Source organism: Vespula vulgaris, chromosome 1 (assembly GCF_905475345.1).
Source record: "Vespula vulgaris chromosome 1, iyVesVulg1.1, whole genome shotgun sequence".
In the NCBI taxonomy this organism is placed as follows: Eukaryota; Metazoa; Arthropoda; class Insecta; order Hymenoptera; family Vespidae; genus Vespula; species Vespula vulgaris.
In genome coordinates, this window is record NC_066586.1 from 12,050,189 (window position 1) to 12,077,761 (window position 27,573).

At 26.9% G+C, this 27,573-nt stretch overlaps 6 protein-coding genes and 1 non-coding gene across 18 annotated transcripts in view; 4 read left to right on the top strand and 3 right to left on the bottom strand.

The window, feature by feature from the left end:
• Positions 1–98: 98 nt before the first annotated feature.
• Positions 99–6,286, bottom strand: LOC127061432 (uncharacterized). 10 transcript variants are annotated; one of them, XR_007780870.1, is made up of 7 exons: positions 5,739–6,055; positions 4,469–4,808; positions 4,113–4,360; positions 3,777–3,971; positions 3,394–3,669; positions 1,747–1,839; positions 99–1,110 (listed from the first exon to the last, which is right to left on the bottom strand). XR_007780870.1 is itself a non-coding variant. In XM_050988306.1 (7 exons), the coding sequence occupies exons 3-7, from the start codon at positions 4,614–4,616 to the stop codon at positions 2,500–2,502; spliced, it is 912 nt and encodes a 303-aa protein (XP_050844263.1). In that variant the 5' UTR covers positions 4,617–4,808; positions 5,739–5,942; positions 6,271–6,286; the 3' UTR covers positions 1,860–2,499. The 10 variants fall into 10 exon arrangements, 8 of the variants coding, with proteins under 8 accessions (XP_050844263.1, XP_050844254.1, XP_050844290.1 ...); XR_007780872.1 differs by having other exon boundaries at positions 1,736–1,839; XM_050988306.1 differs by lacking the exons at positions 99–1,110; positions 1,747–1,839 and adding exons at positions 1,860–2,544; positions 6,271–6,286 and having other exon boundaries at positions 5,739–5,942.
• On the top strand, positions 6,271–9,035 carry LOC127061363 (ribosomal biogenesis protein LAS1L). 2 transcript variants are annotated; one of them, XM_050988137.1, is made up of 6 exons: positions 6,271–6,559; positions 6,636–6,728; positions 6,798–7,131; positions 7,230–7,417; positions 7,483–8,468; positions 8,558–9,035. In XM_050988137.1, exons 1-6 carry the CDS (start codon positions 6,507–6,509, stop codon positions 8,842–8,844), a joined length of 1,941 nt encoding a protein of 646 aa, XP_050844094.1. In that variant the 5' UTR covers positions 6,271–6,506; the 3' UTR covers positions 8,845–9,035. The 2 variants fall into 2 exon arrangements, with proteins under 2 accessions (XP_050844094.1, XP_050844104.1); XM_050988147.1 differs by having other exon boundaries at positions 6,641–6,728.
• Positions 9,036–9,355: 320 nt separating this feature from the next.
• Positions 9,356–12,385, bottom strand: LOC127061403 (transmembrane protein 135-like). The gene is made up of 9 exons (XM_050988229.1): positions 11,763–12,385; positions 11,178–11,308; positions 10,966–11,092; positions 10,712–10,866; positions 10,392–10,641; positions 10,137–10,304; positions 9,911–10,051; positions 9,665–9,831; positions 9,356–9,587 (listed from the first exon to the last, which is right to left on the bottom strand). Exons 1-9 carry the CDS (start codon positions 11,904–11,906, stop codon positions 9,473–9,475), a joined length of 1,398 nt encoding a protein of 465 aa, XP_050844186.1. The 5' UTR covers positions 11,907–12,385; the 3' UTR covers positions 9,356–9,472.
• Positions 12,386–15,828: 3,443 nt separating this feature from the next.
• On the top strand, positions 15,829–22,163 carry LOC127061417 (pyrroline-5-carboxylate reductase 2). 2 transcript variants are annotated; one of them, XM_050988254.1, is made up of 9 exons: positions 15,829–16,097; positions 16,721–17,202; positions 17,402–17,643; positions 19,342–19,470; positions 19,529–19,599; positions 20,522–20,692; positions 20,772–20,984; positions 21,061–21,226; positions 21,349–22,163. In XM_050988254.1, exons 3-9 carry the CDS (start codon positions 17,562–17,564, stop codon positions 21,471–21,473), a joined length of 957 nt encoding a protein of 318 aa, XP_050844211.1. In that variant the 5' UTR covers positions 15,829–16,097; positions 16,721–17,202; positions 17,402–17,561; the 3' UTR covers positions 21,474–22,163. The 2 variants fall into 2 exon arrangements, with proteins under 2 accessions (XP_050844211.1, XP_050844220.1); XM_050988263.1 differs by lacking the exon at positions 17,402–17,643 and having other exon boundaries at positions 15,835–16,097.
• Positions 22,164–22,205: 42 nt separating this feature from the next.
• On the bottom strand, positions 22,206–24,660 carry LOC127061411 (uncharacterized). The gene is made up of 4 exons (XM_050988239.1): positions 24,068–24,660; positions 23,847–23,972; positions 23,555–23,755; positions 22,206–23,484 (listed from the first exon to the last, which is right to left on the bottom strand). Exons 1-4 carry the CDS (start codon positions 24,204–24,206, stop codon positions 22,781–22,783), a joined length of 1,170 nt encoding a protein of 389 aa, XP_050844196.1. The 5' UTR covers positions 24,207–24,660; the 3' UTR covers positions 22,206–22,780.
• A 367-nt stretch (positions 24,661–25,027) lies between these two features.
• Positions 25,028–27,573, top strand: part of LOC127061369 (prolyl 4-hydroxylase subunit alpha-2) — a 286,159-nt gene continuing 283,613 nt past the window's right edge. Inside the window, exons 1-2 of the mRNA XM_050988170.1 lie at positions 25,028–25,100; positions 25,788–25,964. The gene's annotated coding sequence lies outside the window, so the exon portion shown is untranslated. The remainder of the gene's footprint in view (positions 25,101–25,787; positions 25,965–27,573) is intronic.
• Positions 26,850–26,943, top strand: Trnay-gua (transfer RNA tyrosine (anticodon GUA)). The gene is made up of 2 exons: positions 26,850–26,886; positions 26,908–26,943. It is a non-coding gene; the product is annotated as a tRNA-Tyr (tRNA).

Sequence of the window (27,573 nt, forward strand, 5' to 3'; positions counted from 1 at the left end):
TCACTTTGCATATTAATATCGTCGAACAATTTGAAAGTAATATATATTACTTATGCAATAAAAATTGTAATAAATTTACCATTAATCATCAATGATATACAAGTTTTCAACATTATAGTGATTATATTTATTTAGTAAACGTTTAGGAGCTAATTGTATACAATATTAATATTTTATACAATCAATAATATTCATTAAAGGAGAAAAACAGGTAACCATATTCTAAGATATTATTCCATTGGCATATTACAGTACATTGTAACGTCTTAGTCTTTATAAATTATCATCAATTAACAATAATCATTGAATTGTTTTTATACACAATCCCACATACAATATTCAATAAATATATAATATCATATAAATATCTCCTCGTTTCAACTTCAATTATTTTTGTGGTATAAATATTCTCAAATAATTTATTTTACGTAAAACTCGATAATTAATTATTTACATTATTTTAGAATAATAATTAAATTTTTGCGAAATAAATAAAAAGGATACAAACAATAATAATGTAAAGATATTTTTATTACAAAAATGGCTTCTATATTTATTATACGATAAATTGTTTATAATTATAATCTTGTTTTGAGTTACATATTATCCTTGTTCTTCTCATAAATAACACAAGAATACATCCATGAATAATTGCAGTTTTTTCAAGTTTGCAATAATATATATAATGCAGTCAAGTGTATGACATATACACATACATATACATATAAAACTACATGAAAGTATATAAATATCTTTGCATGAATTAAAACGGATAACGATCTTATATTATTATAAAGTTTTATCGAATTTGAAGAGAAATCAATCGTTATTTTGTTATGTTCTCAGTTTTGTTCTATTTTTGTTCCCTCTTCATTAGAAAATGTAAACTATAAATGAAGAATTTTAGTGATATTAGTTGATGAATAAATTTCATTTAACAAAACTTCTATTCCATAATGTTATATACAATGTACAATGAATTAAAAATATAAATCCCAATTCTTGGAAAAGAAGAAGTGATTACCACCAGAGTTCATGTATATTCATCAGGATTATCAAACGACAATCAGGATTGTAATTTATCCTGAATACTGTACCATCTTACCATACCTGAAAAATTATACAAAAAATTACAAGTTTATGCTTTCGTTATAAAAGCAAATAAATTATACTAATATGTTTTTTACTACATTTTTGGTATCATTATAAATTTGTAATTAAAATTTAAGGTACTAAATTTAAACTTAATCATAAATATTTTTTAAACATAATAAATGTAATCAATATAAATATAAGGCGGACTGACCTTTAAATATTAAAATAATATAAAAATTTAATTGAAGTTTCTATTTTCATTATCATTTATCCTTACACTTCAATATTGTTAAAATTAAACTAATCCTAAGAATCGTATGTATATACAATTTATATATATATATTACGTTTTCTTTTGATATTTTAATATTTTTATCTAGACAATATAAGAATAATTTTGACTTGTTTTAATAATCGAAGCTTCTTAAAAACTGCCTTGTATAGATTTTTATATTAAATATTTAACTCCTAGTGAAAATTAATTAATAAAAATAAATACTTTATTATTTTATTGAATAATAAATATTTATTAATTAATTATAATTTCGTTCGATTAATTTGAAAAAGCTATATTAAATCAATTAAATTTAGTTTTATTTTATATATATATATATATATATATATGTATATTCTATAATACCTTATACTTACGTAAATCCAACTATGGTATATATCATATTTCCAGAAAAATAGTTTTAATTTCCATTCAATCATGTTTCCAATCATTCACACACAATGTGCGGGCTAGAAATGAAGCAACATCCTTTAAAGTTTTTTTCCATCATCTAATTGTTTTATTACTTCTATCTGTATTTTTCTGATATTACTGCAAGTCTTTTTTTGCAGAATTTAAATTCATTCTACACTGATACATCGTTGAAAAATAATACAATTAGTTTAATATAGTAACTAACACTCTTTCTGCGATGTAAATCGAGCAATGAATACGCGACGATTGATATATTATGTGTATTATGTATGTTGTATATATGTTTGTGTACGTGTTACATGGACAGCGTTTACTTTGGTGGGTTCGAAGACTACATAACGTTCGATTTACGTGTGTGTCAACGTATAACTTATTTGACATTATACATGTAAATTAAATATATTTAAAAACAATAACAATATGTTTTGGTTTGATGTATACGCACATCGTAGATCAATAAATATTAATATTCTATTGTGAAGGTAATCAAAGTAAAGTATTCACAGCACGTAGAACGAACGTAGGAACGACCGTTATATTAAATATGTACGAGGGTTTTATTATAACAACCAGTGGCAGCAGTGCTTTTCGTGAAGTTAATCATGCAGTAACATATGGTCAGTCAGTCAAAGGGTAACCCAGATCTCGTTCCTTGAGTCGCGTTTGAGAAATAGGTCTAACGACATCGTTTACATTTACTTAATTTTCCCCGCGTTATACGCAAACGCGTTGAACGCATGCTGTAAATAATAAAATAAATTCGTTCGTTACAATGTCGGTTGATCTAATATAAACTTCAACTAATAGCCTTACATATTTCTATAATCGAAAAACTTTATATAACAGGGCTCAGAAAATACCATGTCCTTGCCTTGTACTTAAATTTAAAGCATGTTATTAATTATCCCTGCACAATGGATACATCGGCTAGATGGATAATCATTCTTGACTTTAATATAATCTTCGTACATTATAACACTACTTCAGTCTGATATTTATTATTGTTTTTGTACTGCAAATTTAACAAAGGTCTTACAAGTTTATCATTGTAATGACATTATAAAATTTTTTTTTGTTTTTATTTATTTGGGTTATGGAAATGAATATTATGTATTTAGAACACATTTCAGGAACATCCTGTATATTTCCAGCTACCAAATGAAGGTGCTTTTGATACGTATACACATTCTTATTATACTATCAGACGACTCACACATTGTTGTAGCAGAATATCACACTACATACTATTGTCTATTCCTTAATATAATAGTGTCCTTTTACAGATCTGTTTGTTAAACGTATAATAAAAAATAATTAAAAAGGTAATATAATAAAAAAATTATATTTGCATTTTAATTTGTATATTATTGATAAAAATAATAATTATATAACTGTTTTAATATCTGTCTTCACATTATGAATAATAACAGTCTGTTAACATATCTTTGAAATAATTATCATAAAAAGGAACCATAGAGGAGTAACATTATAAAATATATTTTATGAAACAGAAAAGTAATATAAAACATGCTCCATCTTGATGTTTTTTATTCTTATTTATATTGAACATTTTATTTATTATTACTCACCCCGGAAGAGGAGGAGTTGTCAACAGGCTTGTAAAGTGGCGTTGGTGTGTGATTGTGAATATCCTGAGTCTCATAATTTGACCCACTGCGGATTTGTATTAGAGAAAGTACAAATGCTAAAACAGCACACGAGAGACCAAGTGCTGCAGCGGCAGATAATTGGGAACGTGTGCGTCGCGGTACCCAACCTCCGCTATGGTATTCCCATATGGAGTATGCCAATAGCGCACTGCTTAATGAGTAAGATAAGCCTATACCAGTGAACACCCATGTATTCTGTGAGAACAAAGTTTTTTATTATAAATAATAAGACGAAATATAAAATGTATTCGAAAATCTTCTAATAATATTACTAATAATAGAATTTATTTATGACAACTTACCAGTCTGGACCAATTGAAAGGAAATACATAAATAACGTGCGAAATATCAAGAAAAAGAAGTAATGCAGTTATCAAGAAACAGAGAACAGTGACAAATATCATGAATCTCAAACGTCCGGGCAGAGGCAGCATAAAAAGACTGACTTTGGCAGTACCAGAACTGCATAAAGTAACCAAACAAGCTGCGGATGATATCTATAAAATATATATTAAGTTTATACAGAATACATTATGTATCACTTTTGATTCTTTGTTATCTTAATATTGTTATATATAATATTACTTTGTTATTATAATATTGTTATAATTAGATTTCTTTTTTATAATTTTACTCACAAGTAGTAGGAGTCGAACAGCGCCAGTAGCTGTTCTAAGATGACCCTGTATGTCGCAGTAAAAAACCAAATGACTAGTTCGTGGCCATGGCAGTGTATTTGAGGAAGGGCCATGCCTATGATGGTCATTATGGCCATAATGATCATGATAATTTGCGTGCGAGTCCCAGGAATGGACTGTGGAATGGATTCCTGGTGAATCCAGTTCCGATGATTGGGAGCTAACTCGCCCCCCTGTTCTACTACCTGCTATTAACATAGTATCATAACCATGTGCAAACAATATAATAGTATACTTATATAAATTCAGCACAAATGTATGTATGAATGTGTATTAAGTATGAATGTTTTTTATACCGATTTCGAAGTCTTGAATATCCTCAGGTCTAGAATATGCAGAGGGTGGCGGTTCCAAGTCACGAATTTCTTCCAAAAGAAGTACCTCTATTTCGTCGGCTGCGTATAAGTCCGAAACCGAGCGAAGATGATGCCGAGTCTCGCTCATTACTTAGACGCGCTCGTTAGTTTGCTCCTTCCTGCCTGCCGTGTTTCCTTTCTACTTCATCTGCCAGCAACCACCACTCAATGCTTGACCGATTTAAATGCTGATCCATTCGTTTGTCCTCCATTGCCTGCAAATACTGCGTGCCATTTCTATACTTGCAGGCAATATCAGTTCCCCACCCTCTGGCCACACCTATAGCAAATTATATTTATTTTAAACATTAAAACCATATTTTTTATAATAAATAACACGATAAATAAAGCGTATTCCTTTATATGTTAAATGCGTATGAATTAAGATTTACCATCAATATGCAGCATAAGTTTGCACAAAAAAAAATAATTTTTTATAGCAGTAAGATACAATGTTTTTAAAGCTGAAGCAATGTTCATACCTTACACAAAGGTTTATGCTAACCTTATGAACTATTTTTCAAATTTTATACAATACGCTTGCATTTATTTGATGCAAAAATTTAATAATTGATATAGGATATAGCTGGATACAATTGGTTAAATCCTTGTACCAGTGATCAACGCATAGGTCAACGCGTTGTTTCAAAATTTTTTGTAATAACATGCTTATGTGTTAAGACTTCTTATTAAAACCTGTAATTAAAGACAAATTACAATGATTTTTCTGTTTCACTGCATTTTGTTCAAGCACACACTTGATTCTAAAAATGTAAATAATAAGGGACAAGAAATATTAATAATAATATAACATATATTCGTTTACATTTAATAATATTGTAACAAACTAACGATTTGAAGTTTACAATTGAATATATATCATAAATGAAGTATTATAACCTAAAAGTTTATAATCTGTCAACTTGCAACTTTGTTACATTATCATTGGATATATTATCTTATGAACGTTTAATAAAATGTTATAATAAATGCACGCGTATAATAGAACCTTATATTAATAATTTATATTTACATTATCTGCTTTAAAATCTATCAAATAATTTTTAAAAAAGAATATTTCAAGGAATAGCGTTTGTTTAACAAATTAATATCTAATCTCTACACATTTTGAACTTGTATTTTCATCTATTCGTTACAAGTGGATTAAATCTAAGTTATAGAACATTTTGAAATGATTGTAAAGGCATACCTCTAATCGTTTTATTTATCGAAGCACGTAGATCACATGTTTCTAAAGTTTTCCAAATTGAAATTATCAATTTCTCAGTCAATGGCCGCCATTGCTTTTTGCCTGTTTTGCTTTTGATATATGTCCATTAGAGGGTTCTAGGATAAGGCAGATAGAAAGTCACCGGTTCTTCTTACGCTGTGTTTCACACAGTTTCGCAATTGTCTAGAATTTTAATCATTTCTCTAAGAAACCAAATCATCGAAACATAATTTAGATCGAGAAAGAATAATCATTTCAAAAAGATTATATTTAGAAAATATAATACTTGGGAAGAAATATCTAATCAGATTCTCAAAATCGATCTTAAAATTATTCGATATTAAATTTACACGAATTACCTTTTTAGATTTTTTATTCCCTTTTTTATTATTATGAATATATATTTAGAAATAAGTTTTCATTACTACTTACATTCATTGGTAAATATAACAACGAATAAGATTAATTTTAAGTGAAGATCATTTACAAAGTTTCAAGCTTGGAAACTCACCCAAAATGTAAAAATTAATCATATATTTAAACTGGATTAAAATAATAATTCTTTCAAATATTATATTTTACATATAAATAAAACACAGAAGATATAATTTAATATTATTAGAAGTAATTTTTTTTTCTTATATTATGATTTAAAAAATGTAATTATTAGTGAGAACGTAAAATGTATGCATAAGACCCGGCTTTTTCTTTCGTGACTAGTAAAGCGCTTATTGCATGTGATCTATAATGGCGTTGTTCGGCAAACGTGAAGATCTGAAATTAGTACCTTGGTTTTCACCGTAAGTAATTAATAAATTAAATAACTTATTAATATATATAATATATATCATATCGTGATTTTTAACAATTTAAAAGGGCAGAATGGCATCAAGTATATAAACAAATTTACTCCAACAACAATGATAAACAGGTTGAAGCATATGAAACGCTTTTGGCATGGAAGGCTAGGTAAGATATAAACAAAAATTGCTGTATATAAATGTTGTAAAATGATGAAATAACAAAGGGGATTTTTAGGATGTCAAAATTACCAGTTGGAGTGGATTGTACTCTTTCTATCATTCAAGTTTGTCTACGAGATCGCGAATGGACTCCTAAAATCGACAATGCTGAATTACCTATACATTATGAGAACGATTTGTGTCTAATGTATTCTACTGCTATAATGAGATTTTTAAATCATATTTCTAACATTGGACACACCAAGCAAACATCTTTATTTCAGATTGCTAAGCAACTTAATATTCCAGAATGGATAGTAAACTTGAGACATGATGCTGCTCATGGACATGAATTGCCATCTATCGATGTTCTAAGGATAGCTGTTAATTTATTGTTAACATGGTTGCATGTATGTTTTTTAAGCAGTATATTATTTTTTATATTTAATTATAATCATTTATAATTATATTGATTATAAATGGGCTAAAAATAAAAATTTATTTTAAGGAAGAATATTGGATAGCTGAAGCTAAAGCTCTAGAAAAATATTATGCTAAAAAAGTAGAAATAATGGAAATAAACGAATCAGAAGATACTGAAGCATTTACAGATTTAATTGAACTTTGGGTAGCTATTGGTTTATATATACGTGCTGGTTATGATCTAGTGGATTCTATACCCGATACACAATTACAGTAAGTATCAATTATAAATGGCGACATGTTATATATGATTTTATAAATTATATATTTTATTGTAGAAAAACTTTATATGATTTACGCATGTATGCAGTAAAATTAACACAACAGATTGAGAACAATGAGGAAGAATCTGAACATATAGTAGAATTGAAGAATGTTAGAATAAAAAAAAAATACAGTTTATCAGCAGCACGTGCTATTCTTTTAGCAGAAATATCTAGATATCTTGGAAAAAATAATCAGATTGTTAATAAAGAAAATATAGTTTTGAATGCATTATTAGAAAGTGAAGCATTTTTATTAACTGCGGACATTCTTACTATTTTTTCTGAAAAAGATGATATTGAAACTAACGTTGAAGACCAGTTACCAATAAGTATAATACAATTTTGGCAAGATATTATTATTTTATTACAAGATGTAAATATGTTGGAAGCTTTGATCTTAAAATTACTTACATTAGTAAAAAATGAACAAGAACCAGAATATAAGAGACACATGGCAGCTTTATGGATAAATACTATTGCTCAGGGTTTTGCAAAATTATCTATTGCTCAACAAATGTTTTGCACTTTAGAACATAAATTACGAAAAACTAAAAATCCTATATCTCAAAAAGCATTAAGTCTCAAAGTCGAAGAGGAAATAAATAAGAAATATTTAAATTTGAGAAATGTACTTTTCTTAAACATATCAAATACAATTCCACGTTTCTTAACTGATATTCATTTTCTCACAGATATTATATTAAATGCAAATATGTTTACTTGTAAATTTATATCACCTCTTCTACAACTTGTCATACCAAAACTTGATGTAGATCAAAAAGAACATTTATTGAAGTTAATACAAATTTATACGCAAAATGAATTTAATAAATTTGATGGACTTAGTAATAAAATTAATGAAGAGATATTTACCATTGAAGATATTATTAAATTAAATTCTGAACATAATGATGAACTCAATAAAAAAGAAGAACAATTAAGGAAGGTAACATTAGCAGATCAAAATATTCGTAATAATCAATGGAAATTAACACATGGTAAGTTCAAAAATGTTCGTTATCTATAATAACATAAATAATATAATCTTTTTTACATTATATATACATAAAATCTCTTATTTTTGTAGTACAATATAGTTGGACAGAATGTCCAATTGGTATACTACCTTGGCAAATTGACTCTCTACAATATTTAAAACCTATTAAAGTAATTGCAACAAATTCCAATGAACTCATTCCAACGTTAGTGTCTGATATTATACCTGGCATTGTTGATAAGACAAATTTGAGAATGCAAAGTCAAATTATTTGGGATAATGTATTAAGAAAGAAGAGAAGATTAAAGAGAAAGCAACAAAAAGGGGAAATTGACATAATGTATAAAGCAATAGAAATGGTTAAAAAACAAAAATAATTCGTGTTATTTACTTTTGGATTGTTGTATTTATGACTAAGGTCATTAAAAAATAAAGAATGGAAAAATATAAGCAAAAAAAGAAAAAGATATTTAGTGATATATTTTACAAAATGAATTATATCATCATGTACAGAAATTTTTCACATTTATTAGAGATTATACCTATTCTTAGTATGATAATAATACAATTTGTACCTTGGTAAAAAAGCTCTTCTTGTATTTATATGTATATAAGTCTATATATATATATATATATATATATATATATATATATATATATATATATCTATCTATCTATATATATATATAAGTTTCTACACATCTTCATCTTCTGTATTTATCATTTATATTTATATTTATAATTTAATTTGGGAATGTTAAGTTTTACAAAATATTTATTTACAAAATTATAATTTTGTTTTATACAAAGTTACAAAATCCAGGCACCTTTATTATCACTGTATAATTATTAAATAAAATTACTTTATATATACTAATAATAGCAAGATACCAGACCATGTTTGTATTACCAATACATTTTATACTCTTTGGTTTTATACAATTGTTTTAATATTATAATATACAAAAATAGAATAAATATTTGTTTTTAATTTTATCGAACTAATTAAAATGAATATACATGTTTATCAGTAGTATTAGTTCGTACAAGTACCTCTTGCAATGATTTGTAAGTATTAAGACCAAAGGGTTCTAAAGGAAGACGTGATATTGATGCTATTCTGTAATAATTAAAGTAAAACATAATAAGAATTATAATTCACGAAGATTTAGAATTAATATTAGTAAAAGAAGTTACCTTCCACCAGATACATTATATAAAAATTTCCAGTAGGAGGATCTTAAATTTTGTGGTTCTAGAATAGCTGCATGGAAAAGTACTGCTGTAGAAAAGCTATATAGAAAAATAACGAACCATTTAACATCAGGAAGTATTTCTTTTTCTATTCCATCAATCCAGATTAACTGTAATAAAAATGAAATAATGATTATTTTATTATCGTAAATATAGTTTTAAAATGTTTATTTTTTAATATAACATTACGTGTAGCACTTTCCACATAAGGTATAAAGCTAAGGTATTATTTGGAAATGCAATAAATGCTGTACTAGCAATCAAACCAGCAGGTATAGCAAATTTTGGAGAATCTTTATTATATATTCTTCGTAGTGAACATGATGCAAACTGAAACATTAATTACATAAATAATATAAAACATTTTAACGTTTAAATAATTTTAAGCATTTTAAAGTTATATAAAAGAATATACCTTATAAAGTGTAGTAAATCCTCCTAAAAATACAGCCAACTTCAAATATTCTTTTTTAAATAATATTTTTTTTATATTCTTTGACTGTGTAAAAATTCGTCTATTCTGAAAAATCAACTGTATAGCTGCTTGCATACCATATCCATAACTGAATAATTGTGCTCCACTCTAGAAGAAGAAAAAAAAAAAAGATTTACATATATGTCCATATACAATTTTTCCAAACATATATATTCAATGAATTTGCAACTTTACCGTTAATACATAATAAACACAACTATGAGGATGTGGACAAGACGAATGTCTAGTTCTATTTTTTAAATTATTTATGATCTGTTTGTAAGCTTCAAAAGATTTCCAAATAATATTAAAGTTATGACGTTTAGATTTTCCTTCTAAAAGGTTAGAGGTTCTTGATTCTAAAGGTTGAGTGGAAGAAATCGTTCGAAAATTTTCGTTTCTTTTGCCAAAATTTTCAGTCTGTTCGTATGGACCAATTATAAACCTACAATAGATTACGTACATATATAAATACTATATCGACAAATTGTTAAAAACAATATAGTGTATATTACCTAATAAGTTTGTATATAGAATCTTGCCTGGCATGTCTAGATCGATAAAAATAAAGTAACACAGCTATGCTTAGAGCAAAAATATATACTTGTCCATATGGAATACTTCGATAATATCCTCTCCAAACGCCCATATTAAATAAGGTTTCTGTTGCCTAATAAAAATGTCATGATATTTTTAATATATATTTTATCTAATTATAGAAAAATTTATTTAATCTTTTAGAAATAATTACGTACTGTTATGTACTTACAACATTTGACACATAGAGACATAATAAAGTACGTCTAGAAGGTTTTTCTATTAAAATAGCAGCTATACTAGATAGAAATGAAGGTAAAAAAGATACTGTAATAATATTCATACATCCCAGGATCCTCCTGAAATACAGTTTCAGATAAAAGAACCGTTTTTACCCAAGATATATTAAATAAAATGTAAATATTTATTTATAATTTGTATTACCTTAAAACACAAATATTCAGGGAATAATTACATGCACTACAAGAAAGAAATGCTGAAGATTGAAGAATTCCTAATATCGTCTGTAAGATGACATCTTTCGTTGGTTTTTTTCGTTTCATCAATAAAGTAACCTGTCGTAAATTGCAAATTAATTAAATTTCTACGAATGTGTCATCGCGATTAATCAAATTATATATTTCGTTAATATTTTTAAACAGCGGACACTTTTATTTGTTTGTTTTTATTCAAATTCAAATTACGCGCAATAAAATCGATATTCACGAGTTTCTTCAGAATCATTATCTCGAAACGTCATATTCTTATATTTAAATGCATATCTTAAATATAAAAAATCATGACTGAAAAAGAGCGTAAATGCATTACAATAAAATATATGAATACCAAATGATAACAGAAAAAAAAGAATGGTAATAGAAGACATTTATTGTTACGTTTTTTACCTCTATTATATATAATAATAGGGCTACTATTGTCATTGAAAATACATTGAATGTCATAGGTACAAAGTGCATATTGATATAATCATAAAAAAAAATAAAAAAATAAAAAAGAATAGCTACATACAATATACACTGTCGAATAAATTTTCAGAGATTCTTGTAAACAGTCTAAGCCAAGGCCCATTGATGCGGAAATACACGAATTTGTCCACCAATGTGTATACTCCTTGCAGGATGTTTTAATGAATTTACTGAGATTGGCAGGCATTTTTGGTCTTCTTTTCTTGTCCTCTTCTACTATTTAATTTTGTTTGTTAGTCTATCGATTTCAAGTATTCAATTGTAATTTGTTTTAATACACGATCGATTTTTCTGTTTCCTTCTCTATTTAGCTATAGTTTGCTCAAGTGGAATAGAGAATTTCGTTATAGGTACACTATGATTTTGTATAAACCAAAAGATTTATAACTTCAACATAGAAAACGTTATATAGGTCTTTCCAAAATTCTTTTTTTTTTTTTAATGTATATTATGGAAAACAACAGTAAACTAAAAATATTTCTGTGGAACGATCTTGTTCGTTATCACTTTTGCAAAACGTAAAATTTCAACGCAGAACGGGTTTTTACACAGGTGCAATTTAGTCGAGAACTAACTTAAATAATTCTTGAAACGCGCGGTTTACAAAGGCACAACATACTTTCTGCGCTCTTTACAAGCCTTTGAGTGCTTGTGTACTGCAAAACGCGATTATATCAGTCATCGCTAATAACATAGATTGGCATCCGTGTCAACGAGTATATTTCCTTAAGGTATGTTCACATTTGCCGAAGGTTGAAAAGATAGATTAGAACTGAGATGTACTGAACATCGTTATGGACATTGTGTGAACGCAATATTCGAGTTATGTATAATAACTTTTTTGAGTATAATTATTTAAATTTGATAAGATAAAAAATACAATTTATTCGTTTATTAGAGGCCATTGGAATTTTTTTTTTTTTTGGAAGAACGATAATAACCTAATAATCACATTTTTATTAACCTAGTAACAGTGTGGTTTCTAATCAATAGTTTATTTTTTTTTTTACAATTAGAAGAATGTATTATGTAATTTAATTTTTAATTTTGCTTTCACTTGTTGCATTTTTATTGATTCAGGCATATGTGTTTATTGCATTTATTAATGCAATTGTATTTTTATAGGGTTAGATACGTGTAATTAATATCACCTTGTTCTTTTTCCAAATTCATATCATTTATTTTTATTCTAACATTTTAATTATATATAATTCTTTCAAAGGAAATAAAACAAAAGAGGAATACACGTATTCGATTCAATATTATTTACTTTATTTTATTGTTTTTTTATTTATTGTTTTTGTTTATATAATCGATGATTCATTTATTCGCAAAAGTTTTTTTTTCTTATTTACTAAGTTATAAATTTTTTACGTTACACATTAACGAAGAATAATAAAGATTAGTAATGAAATTAACCGTTATTGACACCTTTAGCTTTAAAAATGATCTTTATTTAATACGCAAATATATGATAAATGCATGATAATTCTTTAATGTATGATAATTGGTTGAGTTATTTATATGAAATATTAAAGCATCTTTTTATTCAAAGTAAGTTTTCCATTTCTAAAAATTATTATGTTTATTAAAAATTAAAATTAAGATCTTTGTACCATTTTTTAGATGAAATGAAATTACATGTTTCTGGAATGTGATAAGTAATCGAAATATGTTTTTATTATAAAAAAATACAATTGAATGAATACAGTTGAAATACAATTTCAAATCACGTTATGTCCATGTTTTGAACAAACCCAAAACCTATCATTTTACTGCAAATAAAAATCGTTATATTCAGTAATATTATTGCAATATGACTAAACTCTTACAGAACCCGTTAGGTCCTATTTTTATACTTATCTCTTAAATAATTGCACAGTTCGTTAAACTTCAAATCACCATAATTCGATGAGATATCGAAGAAAAGATACATTTCGCTTAAAAAACTTTTATTTGAAATATTTTTTATAAAACCAATTAAATATAAAACCAAATATATTTATAAATTTAATATGATCAAAAATATTTGAATATATAGTTAAAAATGAGATATGTTGTATATTATGTTACACTACCAACAGTTCGAAAATGTGGGACTCTACTCACAAAATAATTGCGTATGCGTACTAAATATATGCATATATAAATGATAATATACAAATAAAAAATTACTAATATATCACTTTTGACAATTGTAAGCATAATATATTTTTCGTGTACGATGTAAAAAATGGCTTATATTATACGTTTCATGATAAATGGTTTATATTGCAGTAATGATAATTGAAAAAGGCTAATGTAAGTAAAAATAAATATTTAATTTCGGAAGATATCTTAATAAATGCACCAGTTATTTTTTATTTTCAGTATTTTTATGTGTACACACACGCACACACACATGTGCACGTGCGTTTCTTTAACAATATCTATAAAAAAAATCAAAAACTATGTTGGTATTTATCTATACATTATATATATATATATATAGTGTTATGCAATTTAATTTTATTTAACTTAATAAAAAACTAAACTTTTTAAATCTTTTTTTGCGTTATTGAAAACAGTAGTATTTGAAATTTCCATTATTTTCACAAACATACATAATCTTTTAAGGTAAAAAAGATGTTAATTTTCTTTACATAACGACTTTTATTTCCTATATATTTTTTAATGCTTATTCATGTATTCTATTAACAGTATTATTTGTTTTTTGCATATCTTTTTCTTCATTTTTTTTCTACGAGTTATTTTTCATTTGCAATAAGAAATAACATTTGTATAAAAAAGTGATTAATACATACTCTCAATTAATAACAAATTATAATTAAATATAATATTTTACTTTTTCAATCAATGTATATCAAATAATATTTATTTATTTTCGTTTCTTTTTCTTTTTTCTTTTTATCAGTATTTTTAGAAAGTATATGTATTATCCATTATTGCCAAATGCAAATTAATGCAATAGAATACTTCCCAACTACAAATGCAGCATATTTATATTCAAGGATAAAACGTTAAAATATATTCGTATGTTCACTATTTGAATCGTACCTATACGTAACATTGTAGACAAATATAGATATTATATAATATGTTAATGTATTTGTATGTCTTGACCCTAGAGGCGCTTCGATCTCATGTTTCAACAATGTCTATCCTTTTTATGTATGAATGCAGAACTTATGCTTTTGATATAGCAGTATAACACCATTATTTCTGAAATTATTTGAGATACCTGAGAATATATTGAGATTTTAACGTGTAAAATAAAAATGTAAATATGTGTGTATGTGTGTGTATGCGTTTATGTACGTGTATGTCCACTTATCGTTTTGTATCGTATATGTCCACTAATTAATTTTACAGTTGAACTTGAAATTTCAACCAAAAATTAAGTCACAGCCTATAAAGATTTATAAGTAATTTCAATTTGACTTTCGATTTTGAGATGATATGTATAACATAGGTATGTTAAAGATTAAAAAATTTATATAGAATTATATATTTTTAATGGAGTTAAATTAAAATAAATCAAAATTGTGCAGATCTCTTTCATAGAAAATCAAAAGAAAAATTTAATTATAGGTTGGTACTTATACAGTAATTTGTTTGAGAAAAGAGAACTATAAAATTATAACTATAACTATCTCTTTAATATCGAATTCGTTTAATCTCGTTAATATCGTTACCAGTACTCTCCGTTTACCCTTCTGTGGTGCCATCTAGTGGAGAAATGCACAAGTATTTTTGTAAACTATAGATTTACCGACAAAATAGTAAATTTTGTATCTAAGATTGTGGTAGTGGTATCTATCGACAATAAAAATAAGCTTTGTATATAGGTGAATAGTAAAAAGGGTACAGTAGAATATTGTTATATCGGTAACGTATTAGTTTTAACCAGTTTTGATTTTCCAATTAAATTATTAAATGACCTATTAAAAGGTAATATATTGTACAAATAAATATAAATCTTTTCGACGATTCACATATTTATATAAAATTTATAATCGTATCTAAAATTCTAGTTCCAATATTCTTATGTATTTATACTTCTGTGACATTTATTTCCGTCTTTTGCAGAATTTCAGTGTCTATCAAATCTTGGCTGCACTCGGATAATGCGCACTTTCGTGCTACAATAGTTGCATCATTTTTACACTGTGTGCAGAATTTACCGTAAAAGTGAAAAGATGCAGTTTAAGGCTCGTAAATGTTTTCTTTTTCTTTGCAAAATATATCTCTGACTATGTGAATCTGTTCTGATACGATCGGCAAACATTTGTATATAACAAAATTAAGTGTGTATATATTTACAAATGTTTCAATGAATGATTTACGTGAAACTTAATTATTAAATTTTCTCTTCCAGGTAACTATATTTTATTATAATTAAAAAGAAATTAATTGAATTAATAATTGTATTAATTACATATGAGATATTCAATTAAATTAATTACTATATTAATTGAAGATTAAAAATTAATTTAATTAATTATCATATTTATTAAATATGAGACATTTTAATTGTATTAATTACTATTTTAATTAAAGAGAAATTAGTTGAAATTATTAAATTAATGACAAATTAATTGTTTATTTCATTTCTTAAATTAATTATTTCGCTAATTAAATAAGAGAAATTTTTATTTAACAACACGACCTCTTATATAACAAAACTTAAAATAAAGAAACATTCGAAATAAGAGTCATGGGAATAAAATTGACCTTTTCTAAATCATTTCCATATATTTTCTTCCGAAATTCTCTGAACAACAAATTTAGTTTTGAAATGCTTCAAAAATGGCTATTTGCATGGCAATTTTCTCGAAATTGTTGAAAATTTCAAGTCGCTTTATTTTCTATAAGAATCTTTTTTCTGGAGGCGATAAAACATTTAGAAAGACATAAGAATTTCATTACTAATTCAAATTTAAAGAGATATCTTTATGCTCTCAGAATATTATTTAAGTGAATATTATGTCTTTGTTACAGAAACATGACGTACGTGGAACATTTATAATAATATTATCGTAACTCGGAATTACGATATAGAACAGACCGAAGAACTGATTATAAATCATTGGACGTAATTAATCATACTTAATTATGATTTTTATTCGGAAGAGATTAATAAATGCATTATACATCTTTGAAGAAGAAAGAGACATTATTACATATATTTGAATTCCGATTGGTAGTAGTACTAATCATAGGTAGTTTTCTGTGTCAGATAGACACCGATCAACAGTCACCTTTAAGCTTTAAGCGATGCAACCTGAGTATATAAATAAGCGCTCGAATAAAACGCACGTAGAATCAAAAGTAACATCGACCTGATCGTTTAATTAATTTGCATTCTGATCGGTAGTCGTTGATAGTGCATTAGTTTCAACTGAAGATTATGTAAATCGTATTGCAGTCATTACAATATTTATAACAAATTCGCTACTATACATTATCAGTATACGTAACTGGTAAGTGATATATGAATTTATATAAATCATTATAAATAAATCCCTTTATTTGGCGTTTTACACAACAAACATATTTTTACATAATACTTTTAATTAACGAATATAAGAATATAAGAATATATCTTATATTATATATCCGTCTATCGACAATCTAATAGTCCATGATAAATATATTTAAGAGTATACTTTGTTTTTTTAGTTTGCTTAAGCTTTGAACAGAGTGACGTTACGAAAGAATTTCTTGATAAATCAGTACAAACAACGATCTAATTCTACTCTATACTTCTTGATATAAGTCTGATAAAGATCTCTTCCAATAAATTTTATATATAAACCTTATTTCTTTCTCTATCGCCAAAATGAGATTGACCATTATATTGCGAACGATGGAACTCGTTAAAACAACACGCCGACTTCAACGGCGATTAAATGTTCGAAATGGTAAGATTATTAGATAAGGAAACAATTATTTACAACTCGAGCAAAATATAAATATCGCGATAACGTGAAACGATAATGCAAAATGTGGCGCTTCTTTTCTAATGACCGACCCAATACCGTATATGTTTTGAATAGACTCTCATCACAATGAACAATCGATTATAATCTAACAATTTAATCGATCATTCGATATTTGCTTTACATCTTGAACAAATAAAATGTCATTCTTTATCGTAACAGGATTAAGATGTAAACAAGTATATAACGAGAATGAGTCGAAAAGTTTCCCACTATCAAGGCAAGGTTATTCTCCGTTTCTATTCAAGATTATCTCGTGTTAGATATTAACATTGTTTCTTCATCTGAAGATTATATGATTGTATTAAACGACTTTACGATATATATATATAGGGTGTTCCAGAATAAATGGGGAAATATCTTAGGGGTATTTCACGTTTAAACAGAAAAAGAAAATTTAATTCGATTTCATTTTTGAGTTATAGTGGATTTGATTTTAAACAAACTCTATCTGCTTACTTTCATAAAATGTTCCAAACGATCAATGACTCTTTTATAATTCTATCAATGGCTCTATCAATGGTTCTCTTACTCTCTCCGTGTATCTAGATGTTGTTTGGATTTGTTGGAAGTTTTCTTCAGTTCTTTCGTCAAGAGTTTCAACACTGTCAATGAATGTTTTGTATACAATGGATCAGTATAACAAAAGAATTATTATGATACAAAATTCGCAATAACTCGAAAACAAACTTAAGTAGTCCATACATTTACATGAATTTTTTTTATTGTTTTAATTTTTTTTGAGGGCTGAAACCATCCCTGAAATATTTTCCACTTATTTTGGGATACCCTACACACATTCGTACATAAATATATATATATACATGCATGTATATAAATATAAATATAAATATATATATATATATATATATATATATATATATATATATGTATACAATATTGAGAAGGTATTAAGTAGAGAATTAAGTATTATCGTTAATTTCTTCTCAAAGTCCTCTTATCGCTCGTTATTGCTCTACTATTTATTCAACTCAATACAATCAACTCGGTGCATATCGTTTAAAAATATGTAGCTACATCTAATCTCAATGGCTTACAATTAGATATATATGTAGAGTATTGTGAAATTTCTGTCAAATGAGGCTTGATTAATGTTTTCAAGGATACGGCCACCTCATCTATGACGTACTTTGTCCAGTCGATACACGTTAAGAATGTATTTAAATCACAATGTTCAACCACGAATTATAGTACGTTTTATTACGATACTAAAATACATGCTACTTTATATGAAACGTGCGGTGTTAAAGCTCACACACAAGCTCGTGCGTTATCTCTTTGACGATTACATAAACAAAAAAAAAATACAGAGTGCATCTCGACGGTCGAGGGAGCGATGAGGACGAGAAGTCGAAGAAGACTCGGAAGAGGAGATTTACTTGTAAATAACGCAATCGTGCGGTGATCGTCATTCTTTCGTATTCTCTGTTGATTCAAACACATACTTGACAGTTTTCTTCTATGACTAAGATATATTTCAATTTTGAACAGTTTTTTTAATAAAAACGTAGAAGAGGATAACCAGTGCCCCAAATAATCAGTGACCAAACGAAGACTTCCATTTTTATTTATTTTCGATATTTTTGCTTTTATTCTCAGTGAGCGATCAACATCTTGCCGGCATTGAAGAAAAAAAGAAGCCATTAAATACCGACAAAATGTTTAAAATTGGTTTTTTTGGCGGAGGAAAAATGGCTCAAGCATTGGCCAAGGGTTTTATTAGAGCTGGTAAATATCATTTTCTCTTTAGTTGGAATTCTTTTAATAATAATAATCGTATTAATAGGTTTGAGTAAAGGTGATCTAATAGTCGCTAGTTGTCTTCCAAATGATGTGGGCAGTATTGAAAATTTCAAGGTATTTAATACTTTTCTTTTTTCTTTTTTTAAAAAATATTTAATGTAATAATTTAGAAATGAAATACGTAAGAATTATTGAAATGTACAGTTATGTATGTTATTATTCACGAGGCAATGTCCATTATAATCGCTTATCAAAAAGTCCGCGATAAACACTTCAATTCATGCAAAATATTTACTATCTCTTTACTATTTATATACAGTGAGTTACGCACCTATATATCTTCTCTATATGTCACAAAGCAAGAAATATTTCTTACGTAATTAAAATGGTTTCAAAAAATGAATCAGAAGGAAGAAGATCGTTTTTTATAAATGTCAATTTTTAATCGTTTTTTCAAAATAACCCATGTTTTTTTTTACATATATACACATTTTTTTCTGTTGTACGTTATAGCTAATATTACTGTGGGTTCATCTACATATAATGATACGATTTTGAAATGACCTTGGACTTTAAAATTGTAAAATTAGTATCGAACTTATTTTCAGTGAGATATCAGGTTTCATCTTACACCCCTTGATTTTTTCTCATGAGGAACATTGTGAGAAACATATAGATAATAGTTCTAGAAAATATGAAAGAACAAAAACGTTAAAAAACATGTTTATATACGTGATTTTTAATCATTAAAAAATCATAAAAAAATAACGTTTATAAAAAACTTTCGTATTATTTGTCTTTTGAAATCATTTAAATTACATAAGGAGTATTTTTTGTATTATTACAGACAAAGGAGATATTTACGATATTTATTTTAAGTAAAACATTCTGTATAAAGAGATACAGTTCTAATGGACGCAATTAAGAACATACTTATAATGTTTAAGATTCTCTATATCATTAATGTTTATTTACTTCGTCTTTCATTTAATCTGACTTTCTTATGTATAAGCTATAAAATAATTTATTATTGCAGGAGATAGGATCAAAAACAGTATTCAATAATTCAGCTGTAATCGATCACGGCGATATTTTAATTTTAGCAGTAAAACCACAAGTAGTACCAATAATATTACCAGAATTAAAGAATTGTTCAAAGTTATTACTTTCTATAGCTATGGGGATTTCAATTTCGAGTTTAGAAAAGGTAAAGAAAGATCATTATTGAATAACGAAAGAATAATTGATACCACAGATGTTAAATAAAAAATTTTGCATAAATGCAGGCTTTGCCAAAAGGAACTCCGGTGATACGAGTGATGCCTAATACACCTGCTCTCGTTGGTTGTGGTGCTACAGTATTCAGTCGTGGTACAAGTGCAGGAAATAAAGAGGCAGAAATTGTTAAGAAATTATTTTCCGCTGTCGGTTTTTGTGAGGAAGTGTCCGAGAATTTGATAGATCCAGTCACTGCTCTAGCTGGATCGGGTCCAGCATATGTAAGTCACAATATCAGAATTGCGATGAAACTCGTAATAAATAGATAGGTGTAATACGTGTTAATGTATGTGATAGGTATTCATGATGATTGAGGCTCTGGCAGATGGTGCTGTAAAAATGGGGTTAATGAGAGATTTAGCATATAAACTAGCGGCTCAAACTGTTCTTGGTGCTGGTACTATGGTTCGTGAAACAAATATTCATCCGGGTCAACTCAAAGATGACGTAGCCTCACCTGCAGGTTTGATAACTTGATTGAATTATATTCGGTATTATATTTCGATCAAAACATTCACGATTATCATTGATAAATTAATAATCATTTAAAATCACTAATCCAAAAATTTTATATTGTTTTTATAGGATCCACCATAACTGCAATTCATCAGTTAGAGAAACATGGATTGAGGGCTGCGGTTATTGCTGCCATAGAAGCTGCTACGCTTCGATGTAAAGAAATTAACTTAATTTTAGAAAAGGCAAAGTAGTGATTCAGTTAAATTACTAAGTAATATTAGAAAATTGAGAACTAAGAAATATATACAATTGAGATGTATAGATGAATATTGTAATTCTTTCTAAGGATTTATCAAAGTTTTTACATTCGTAGTGATGAAGTCCTTTTCCTCTGTGAGCTCTTACAATTGAACATTTTTACAATTGACATTTTTAAACACTTTTAACAATTAAACGACTTTAATTATTTCTGTTAAAAATTGATTGGTGACTTCTCTTCTACTTTTCCTTTGTATATTTACTTTGTTTATTTATACGTATAGATTATATTAGCGTAGAACGATTTTTTCCTGTAAATAATTGTACGTAGACATACTAAATAGCACATTTACGAAAACAACGCCATTTTAGTGAATTTTTCCTAAATAACGTTTATTTTAACAATAATTTGGACAATCAATTCGCACAAATATAAAGTTACCAAATATACATAGACGAATATACGAAATATCATTTTCAGGATTACGTCTGTTATAATATGTCACATTATGTATTATTTAATTGCGACATTTTCTTATATAACAACTTGATTTAATTATAATATAATATAAATAGAATTATATACAATTTTGTACAATTGTTATGAGAAATATACAGAAAAAAGACTGTAATCTTTTATAATAAAAGAAGTTTTATCGAGATCATAATATTAAATAAACGAATCTCTTTGGAAGAATAATATATTATTTTCATGATATCACATTAGCAGAAACATCCGTTTTTTTTTAAACTAGTAAATTATCATGATTTCATTAATGCAAGTTTATAGATATTTTATTATACATAATAAATATACAACTATTATATATAATAACAAGTGGATTTTAGTTACTTAGACGTTTTATGTAACAAATATATAATACTTTCCTTACAATACTGTTTACAATTACTACAATTTTATAATTGTAATTAAGGCCAATTAAAAAACAAAAAGAAAACTAATAGAAAACATTTTACTTATTTAGTAATAGAATATAAACTTTATCTGATGTCGCAGGCACGTATTTATTATATTATCCACATTTATTTACATGTATTTTAATTCTTTTTTGGAAGAGATCTAATATTTGTTACATTGGCAGTATTTAAAGTATTTGCTATTACTTTTTTTTTAAATTGTAAAAAAATAAATTTGTTAATAATTTCTTTTTCTTAAAATATTTTCGTATGTGATTTTTTCTAATGAATGTGTTGTACTTGCATTATAATAATAACAAGATAAGAAAGAAATATTTTTTTCTTAAATAAAAAACATTTTACTATATAGAAAATATAAATCTTAATTATTTATCTTCGTTTTACTATCAGTAATGTTAGGAATAAACTTTTTATCTTTAGTTTTGGTACGTTTAAAACATAGATCAAATTCTGTTTTAAACATTTCTCTGTAATAACTTTCTTTTACGATATCACTTTCTGGAACACCTTCTTCCTGACACTTTAAAACATATAACTTATGCATTGCTGCAATACTCAACCTAGAATCTAGATATTTTTTTTCATTTCCATCCTTAGGATTTATTGATCTTTCTATTGGGAATGATTTGATATGTTCACGGATTCTTTCTTTAACAGCTTCACTTTTTTTTGTCTTCGGTGTATGTCTTCCTCTTTGATCAGGTCCAATAATACCACCAGGAGAAGATCTCTTTTTATCCATTGCATGTCGTACGAATTTTTCAGATACCGAGAATGTACTAAGAAACATACATTTACAAACTGTTATAAATTCGCCTTTTAAAAGCAAGGAGTAGGTAAATGTAACTTGTCTACGTTCTTCCGCTTTAACATTTCCACGACAACGAGTTCTTTGTTTAGGTGATTCTTTTACAGAAAGTGCAATGTATTGCTTTCTTTGTTCCCATGTACATGTTTTCCAAAAAACTTTGTGCAATTCTTCTCGTGCTTGTTCATCTACTTTTTCACTGCAACGCATGCGACAATTGCATGGTGGTCCCATTGTTTTAGCTGGCACTATCTTCCCTACGTACAATAAAAAATTTATCAATTCTCTTGTACACTATAATATATAATATTAATTACATATTATTACCTCCAACTCCAACATACTGTTCTCCTCTTAATCTTGCATTCTTTTTAATATTTACTTTCCATCTTTCTGGATGCTTTGCTCGTTGTACACTATCTTTGTTCCTTTTCTCAGTTTTTAATTCTTTAGATTTTATAGGCTTCTTATTGCTAAGTTCTATTTCTTGTACAACATCCGAAGGTGATGGTATACTTACTTGATCACCTAAAATAAGATTTATTACAAATGAATGTGAAACGGTTATATAAAATTTATAATATTTTGATAATTATATCAATCTTAAAATATTTTATACTCAGTAATGGAAAGGTTGTTATAGATGACGTATCTTGATGTTCTGACAGTAGATCCATTGATGTAATAGGAGAATTTTTCCACCATTGTGTATTGCTTGTTGTCTCATTGAAATTAGTGGATTGAACTAATCCAAACAAAAGTTAATAATATAAAATTAAACAAATCTATTAAGATAGAAATAAAGGTATTTGTATACATATATATTATTTTTATATTTACAATAAGATGATTGGGTTTGTGGTTGTCGTTGATTTAATTCCACTTGCTTATTATTTTCAAACCATTCCATTTCCTTTCTTGTGAGAGGTTCTACTAATGGATCTATCTGTGCTAAGTCTTGATCTATTGTATCTTCCATTGTTTAGAATAATGCACATTTAAAATTATTTGTAGACATCATACAAAAACATTCTAACCTGTTTTACTTGATGTAATTTATTTTTTCATATTTCTTAATTTTTACTGAAGAGTTCATTTTTTGTCAAAATTAAATTTAGAAATATAAATAATTGGTGGAAACTGTTATGTTATCCTTTTTCTTTTACTATTATTTAATTACATTTTAGGTTATGTTTTATCGAATTATGTTTCAAATTGCATTATAGTAATAATCAAGATATTTCTTTAAATTCACTAAATACAATAGTTTTTTGTGCCATTGTATTGATTAAAAAATAAATTAATACGAATCTATATGCAGAAACAATATCGCATATCACATATACAACTTCTATATACAAACGTAAGTTATATTAACAAAGCTATTCATTTTAACATCAAGGATCTGACTTATACTCATTTCTAGGTAATATAATTAGATTCATTTCATTCCATATATAGAAACGTACATTCGAGTTGAAATAAATTATCTTTTTTTCTTATCTTTCTGATTTAATAAATAATTAGCATTAGACGCTAATCGAGGTCAAATAAATTTAATTTATTCTTGATCATTTGTATCGTATATTATACTTGCATCTTTTAATTATACAATTTGTTGTATAATTAGAATTAGATTCTAAAATAATGAGTTTTATCATGAGTTTTATAAAGTCTGAAAATTTACGTATTTACAAGATTATTTTGAAAATAATTCGCGGCATTGTCGTTAGTTGAAGTGCCGCTAGGGGGCGAAGTGATCTTGCTCAAAAATTCGGTAATATTCGGCAGTATTCGAGAGTCCTCGAACGGAGTAGCATGGAATTATATGTCCTCCGTTAATTTGCCTGCGCACTTGTAATATTGTGCTTTGGTATATATTTTATTTCTATTCTTTATCTAATACATTGTTTCTTAACAGGATTTTCTATAATAATAACTTATCTTAATTCTAATACATTCCAAATTCGTTTCGTTCTGCGGTCAATTTTTATGAGATTAAATTTATCAATATACTACAATCAAAAACCAAATTATTCAATAATACTATTTCATTCAATAATATTTCTTATATTTTGAAATTATCAGTATCAATAACACAACTTGCGACTTGTTTTCGTTTGATTTATCGATTTTTATTCGCGGTTAGATCGTTAGCATCAGCAAATTTAATCACGAGCGCTTCTTTAACTTTTTGAAACTTTTCAAGGAACTTTTCAAGGAATAATTTGTCATATTTATATAACATTATTTTAAAGAAAACCTTAGGATAAGTTGTTTTAGGATTAGCTTGCATAATATCGAATAGAGAGAAAATATGAATATATATTATCGTATAGAATTTTCAAACGAATTTTAGGAATAATATGTCTACGATAGTGTTTTGTTTATAACCGTCGTTTTGGAATTACGCGTTACAGCTAACTTCGAGATACGCGTCGGTAACATACCTCTTGATGGCGCCCTTCTCTTTTTCTACATTGTTCTCTATCGGTATAAGGTCAATGTATATATAGATGTCTCCGTTCGTGCGTGTCACACGTTGTGTTTCTTTTTTCAGAACGATGAACAGTGCGTGTAAACAAAGCTTCATCAAGTTACGACGAATCATTTTACAAAGGTGACGTAATCAAGAACTGACTCATGTCTATCCAATCTGAAGATCGTCGCGAGTTCGACGTCGAACAGCGCCTTGGAGCTAAAGCTAATTGACATTTTATAATAACCTGCATCTCCGGTGAGTATTTTTTAGGTTATTGCTTTCATTTTTACATCTTCACGAGTTAAGATAACAATTTAGACTGTTCCGAGACGAATTGTCACGTAATTCGTACCATCGTATTCTCTTGAATCAATGTGGTTTCTAAGTTCGACGATTTATCTTTGTTTAAAGTCGACAAGTTATCGAATCGATCAGCTGTTCGAGAAAACGTCGTACCTATCCTTCCCTTGATGAAACGCTATAGATACTCGCCGAACTCTGTACTTCGAATTTATTTTTATAATTTTTTTTCTAAGTAGACGATATATATGATATCCTCTATATAATTGAATTATTGATATTATTTGAGAAAGTGACACCGATTTTTACATGTTTGTTACTTTTAAAATAATAATGGTCAAAGTAGGACGAGAATATTTTTTTTTTTTTTTCAAGTTCGTAATGTATTAAGCGATAAAATATATGGATTTTGTTGTAATACGATACGATAGTTGAATATAAATTTAAAAGATGAGATAAGTAAGATTTGATGAATAGTAGTGAAATAATATAGAAAAGACTCGTGAAATTTTTAATTATTAAGAATCAAAGGAAGTATTTAATACCGCGATAGAGAGATCGCGCTCACGTAGTACGCTCAATGTGACTTTTACTATCATTTATATTCAAGGACGATGACTGAAAAAGGTTTTGATTCTTTAGAAATCATGTTTGTTTTCCCTTTCAAATAATATTTATTCGGTAAATTCTGATTACAAAGTATACATAAAAGGATAGTTTGTTATTTTTATATTTTTATTTATATAGGAGTTTCGTTGCACGTTAAATATAAAATATAATAAATTAATAAGAATGATCTAATTTGACATATATTGGTTAAATTTCCTCGTCTTCGTATCTCCTTCGATAGCTCAGTTGGTAGAGCGGTGGACTGTAGTTGGTATTAAATTTAAGAGACATCCATAGGTCGCTGGTTCAAATCCGGCTCGAAGGATACAATTTTTTTTTTCCGAGTACAAGTATTTTTCATATATCATTCAAGTGATCGAGCGTTTTATTTATTCATAAACATTTTTAAATATTACTTGCATTTATTTTGTATAAAATTGATTATTATTGATAAAGTGTATATCTAACGAAATAATAATACATAAAGAAAAATAATAGTTCGAAAGAAAATAACGAGGATACTCTCGCATTTTCACATATTTATTTAACAAATATTACTATCATGTTTTATATGAATTTTCACGATCGCATATCCATTAGTTGCTGCCACCTAGAAGAATGTACGCATATTAGATGCAGTTATCTCCGCAATGTAGGCGATAACGTTGCATTTCGTTTGCATGATCAGTTAACAAGGGGTTACATCTCGTATGATAATAACGTGCTTTTACCAACATCAGAGATTTATCGATAGATTTACCAAGCATTTGTCGATGGATTGGTTACATTGATTTTAGAATTTTAAGAAATTTCAGTCAATATATATATATATATATATATATATATATATAATTTATTTAAAGTCACATATAACTATGCTATCTAACGTGATTATTAACAATTATAGTATATAATTAGCATATATTTGATTACTTTTATATAACTATTATAAAAT

Coding starts and splice junctions, on each gene's coding strand:
- LOC127061432 (XM_050988306.1), bottom strand. CDS start 4,616: ATGAGCGAGACTCGGCATCATCTTCGCTCGGTTTCGGACTTATACGCA. Junction 4,361..4,468: donor TATTCAAGACTTCGAAATCG/GTATAAAAAACA, acceptor CTATGTTAATAG/CAGGTAGTAGAACAGGGGGG. Junction 3,972..4,112: donor CTGTTCGACTCCTACTACTT/GTGAGTAAAATT, acceptor TATATTTTATAG/ATATCATCCGCAGCTTGTTT.
- LOC127061363 (XM_050988137.1), top strand. CDS start 6,507: ATGGCGTTGTTCGGCAAACGTGAAGATCTGAAATTAGTACCTTGGTTT. Junction 6,729..6,797: donor CTTTTGGCATGGAAGGCTAG/GTAAGATATAAA, acceptor GGGGATTTTTAG/GATGTCAAAATTACCAGTTG. Junction 8,469..8,557: donor TCAATGGAAATTAACACATG/GTAAGTTCAAAA, acceptor TTATTTTTGTAG/TACAATATAGTTGGACAGAA.
- LOC127061403 (XM_050988229.1), bottom strand. CDS start 11,906: ATGCCTGCCAATCTCAGTAAATTCATTAAAACATCCTGCAAGGAGTAT. Junction 11,309..11,762: donor TTTATTCGACAGTGTATATT/GTATGTAGCTAT, acceptor AATTTACGACAG/GTTACTTTATTGATGAAACG. Junction 10,052..10,136: donor GATTTACTACACTTTATAAG/GTATATTCTTTT, acceptor TTAATGTTTCAG/TTTGCATCATGTTCACTACG.
- LOC127061417 (XM_050988254.1), top strand. CDS start 17,562: ATGAGATTGACCATTATATTGCGAACGATGGAACTCGTTAAAACAACA. Junction 19,471..19,528: donor CAAGGGTTTTATTAGAGCTG/GTAAATATCATT, acceptor TCGTATTAATAG/GTTTGAGTAAAGGTGATCTA. Junction 21,227..21,348: donor TGACGTAGCCTCACCTGCAG/GTTTGATAACTT, acceptor TTGTTTTTATAG/GATCCACCATAACTGCAATT.
- LOC127061411 (XM_050988239.1), bottom strand. CDS start 24,206: ATGGAAGATACAATAGATCAAGACTTAGCACAGATAGATCCATTAGTA. Junction 23,973..24,067: donor ACAAACCCAATCATCTTATT/GTAAATATAAAA, acceptor TGTTTGGATTAG/TTCAATCCACTAATTTCAAT. Junction 23,485..23,554: donor ACAGTATGTTGGAGTTGGAG/GTAATAATATGT, acceptor TATTGTACGTAG/GGAAGATAGTGCCAGCTAAA.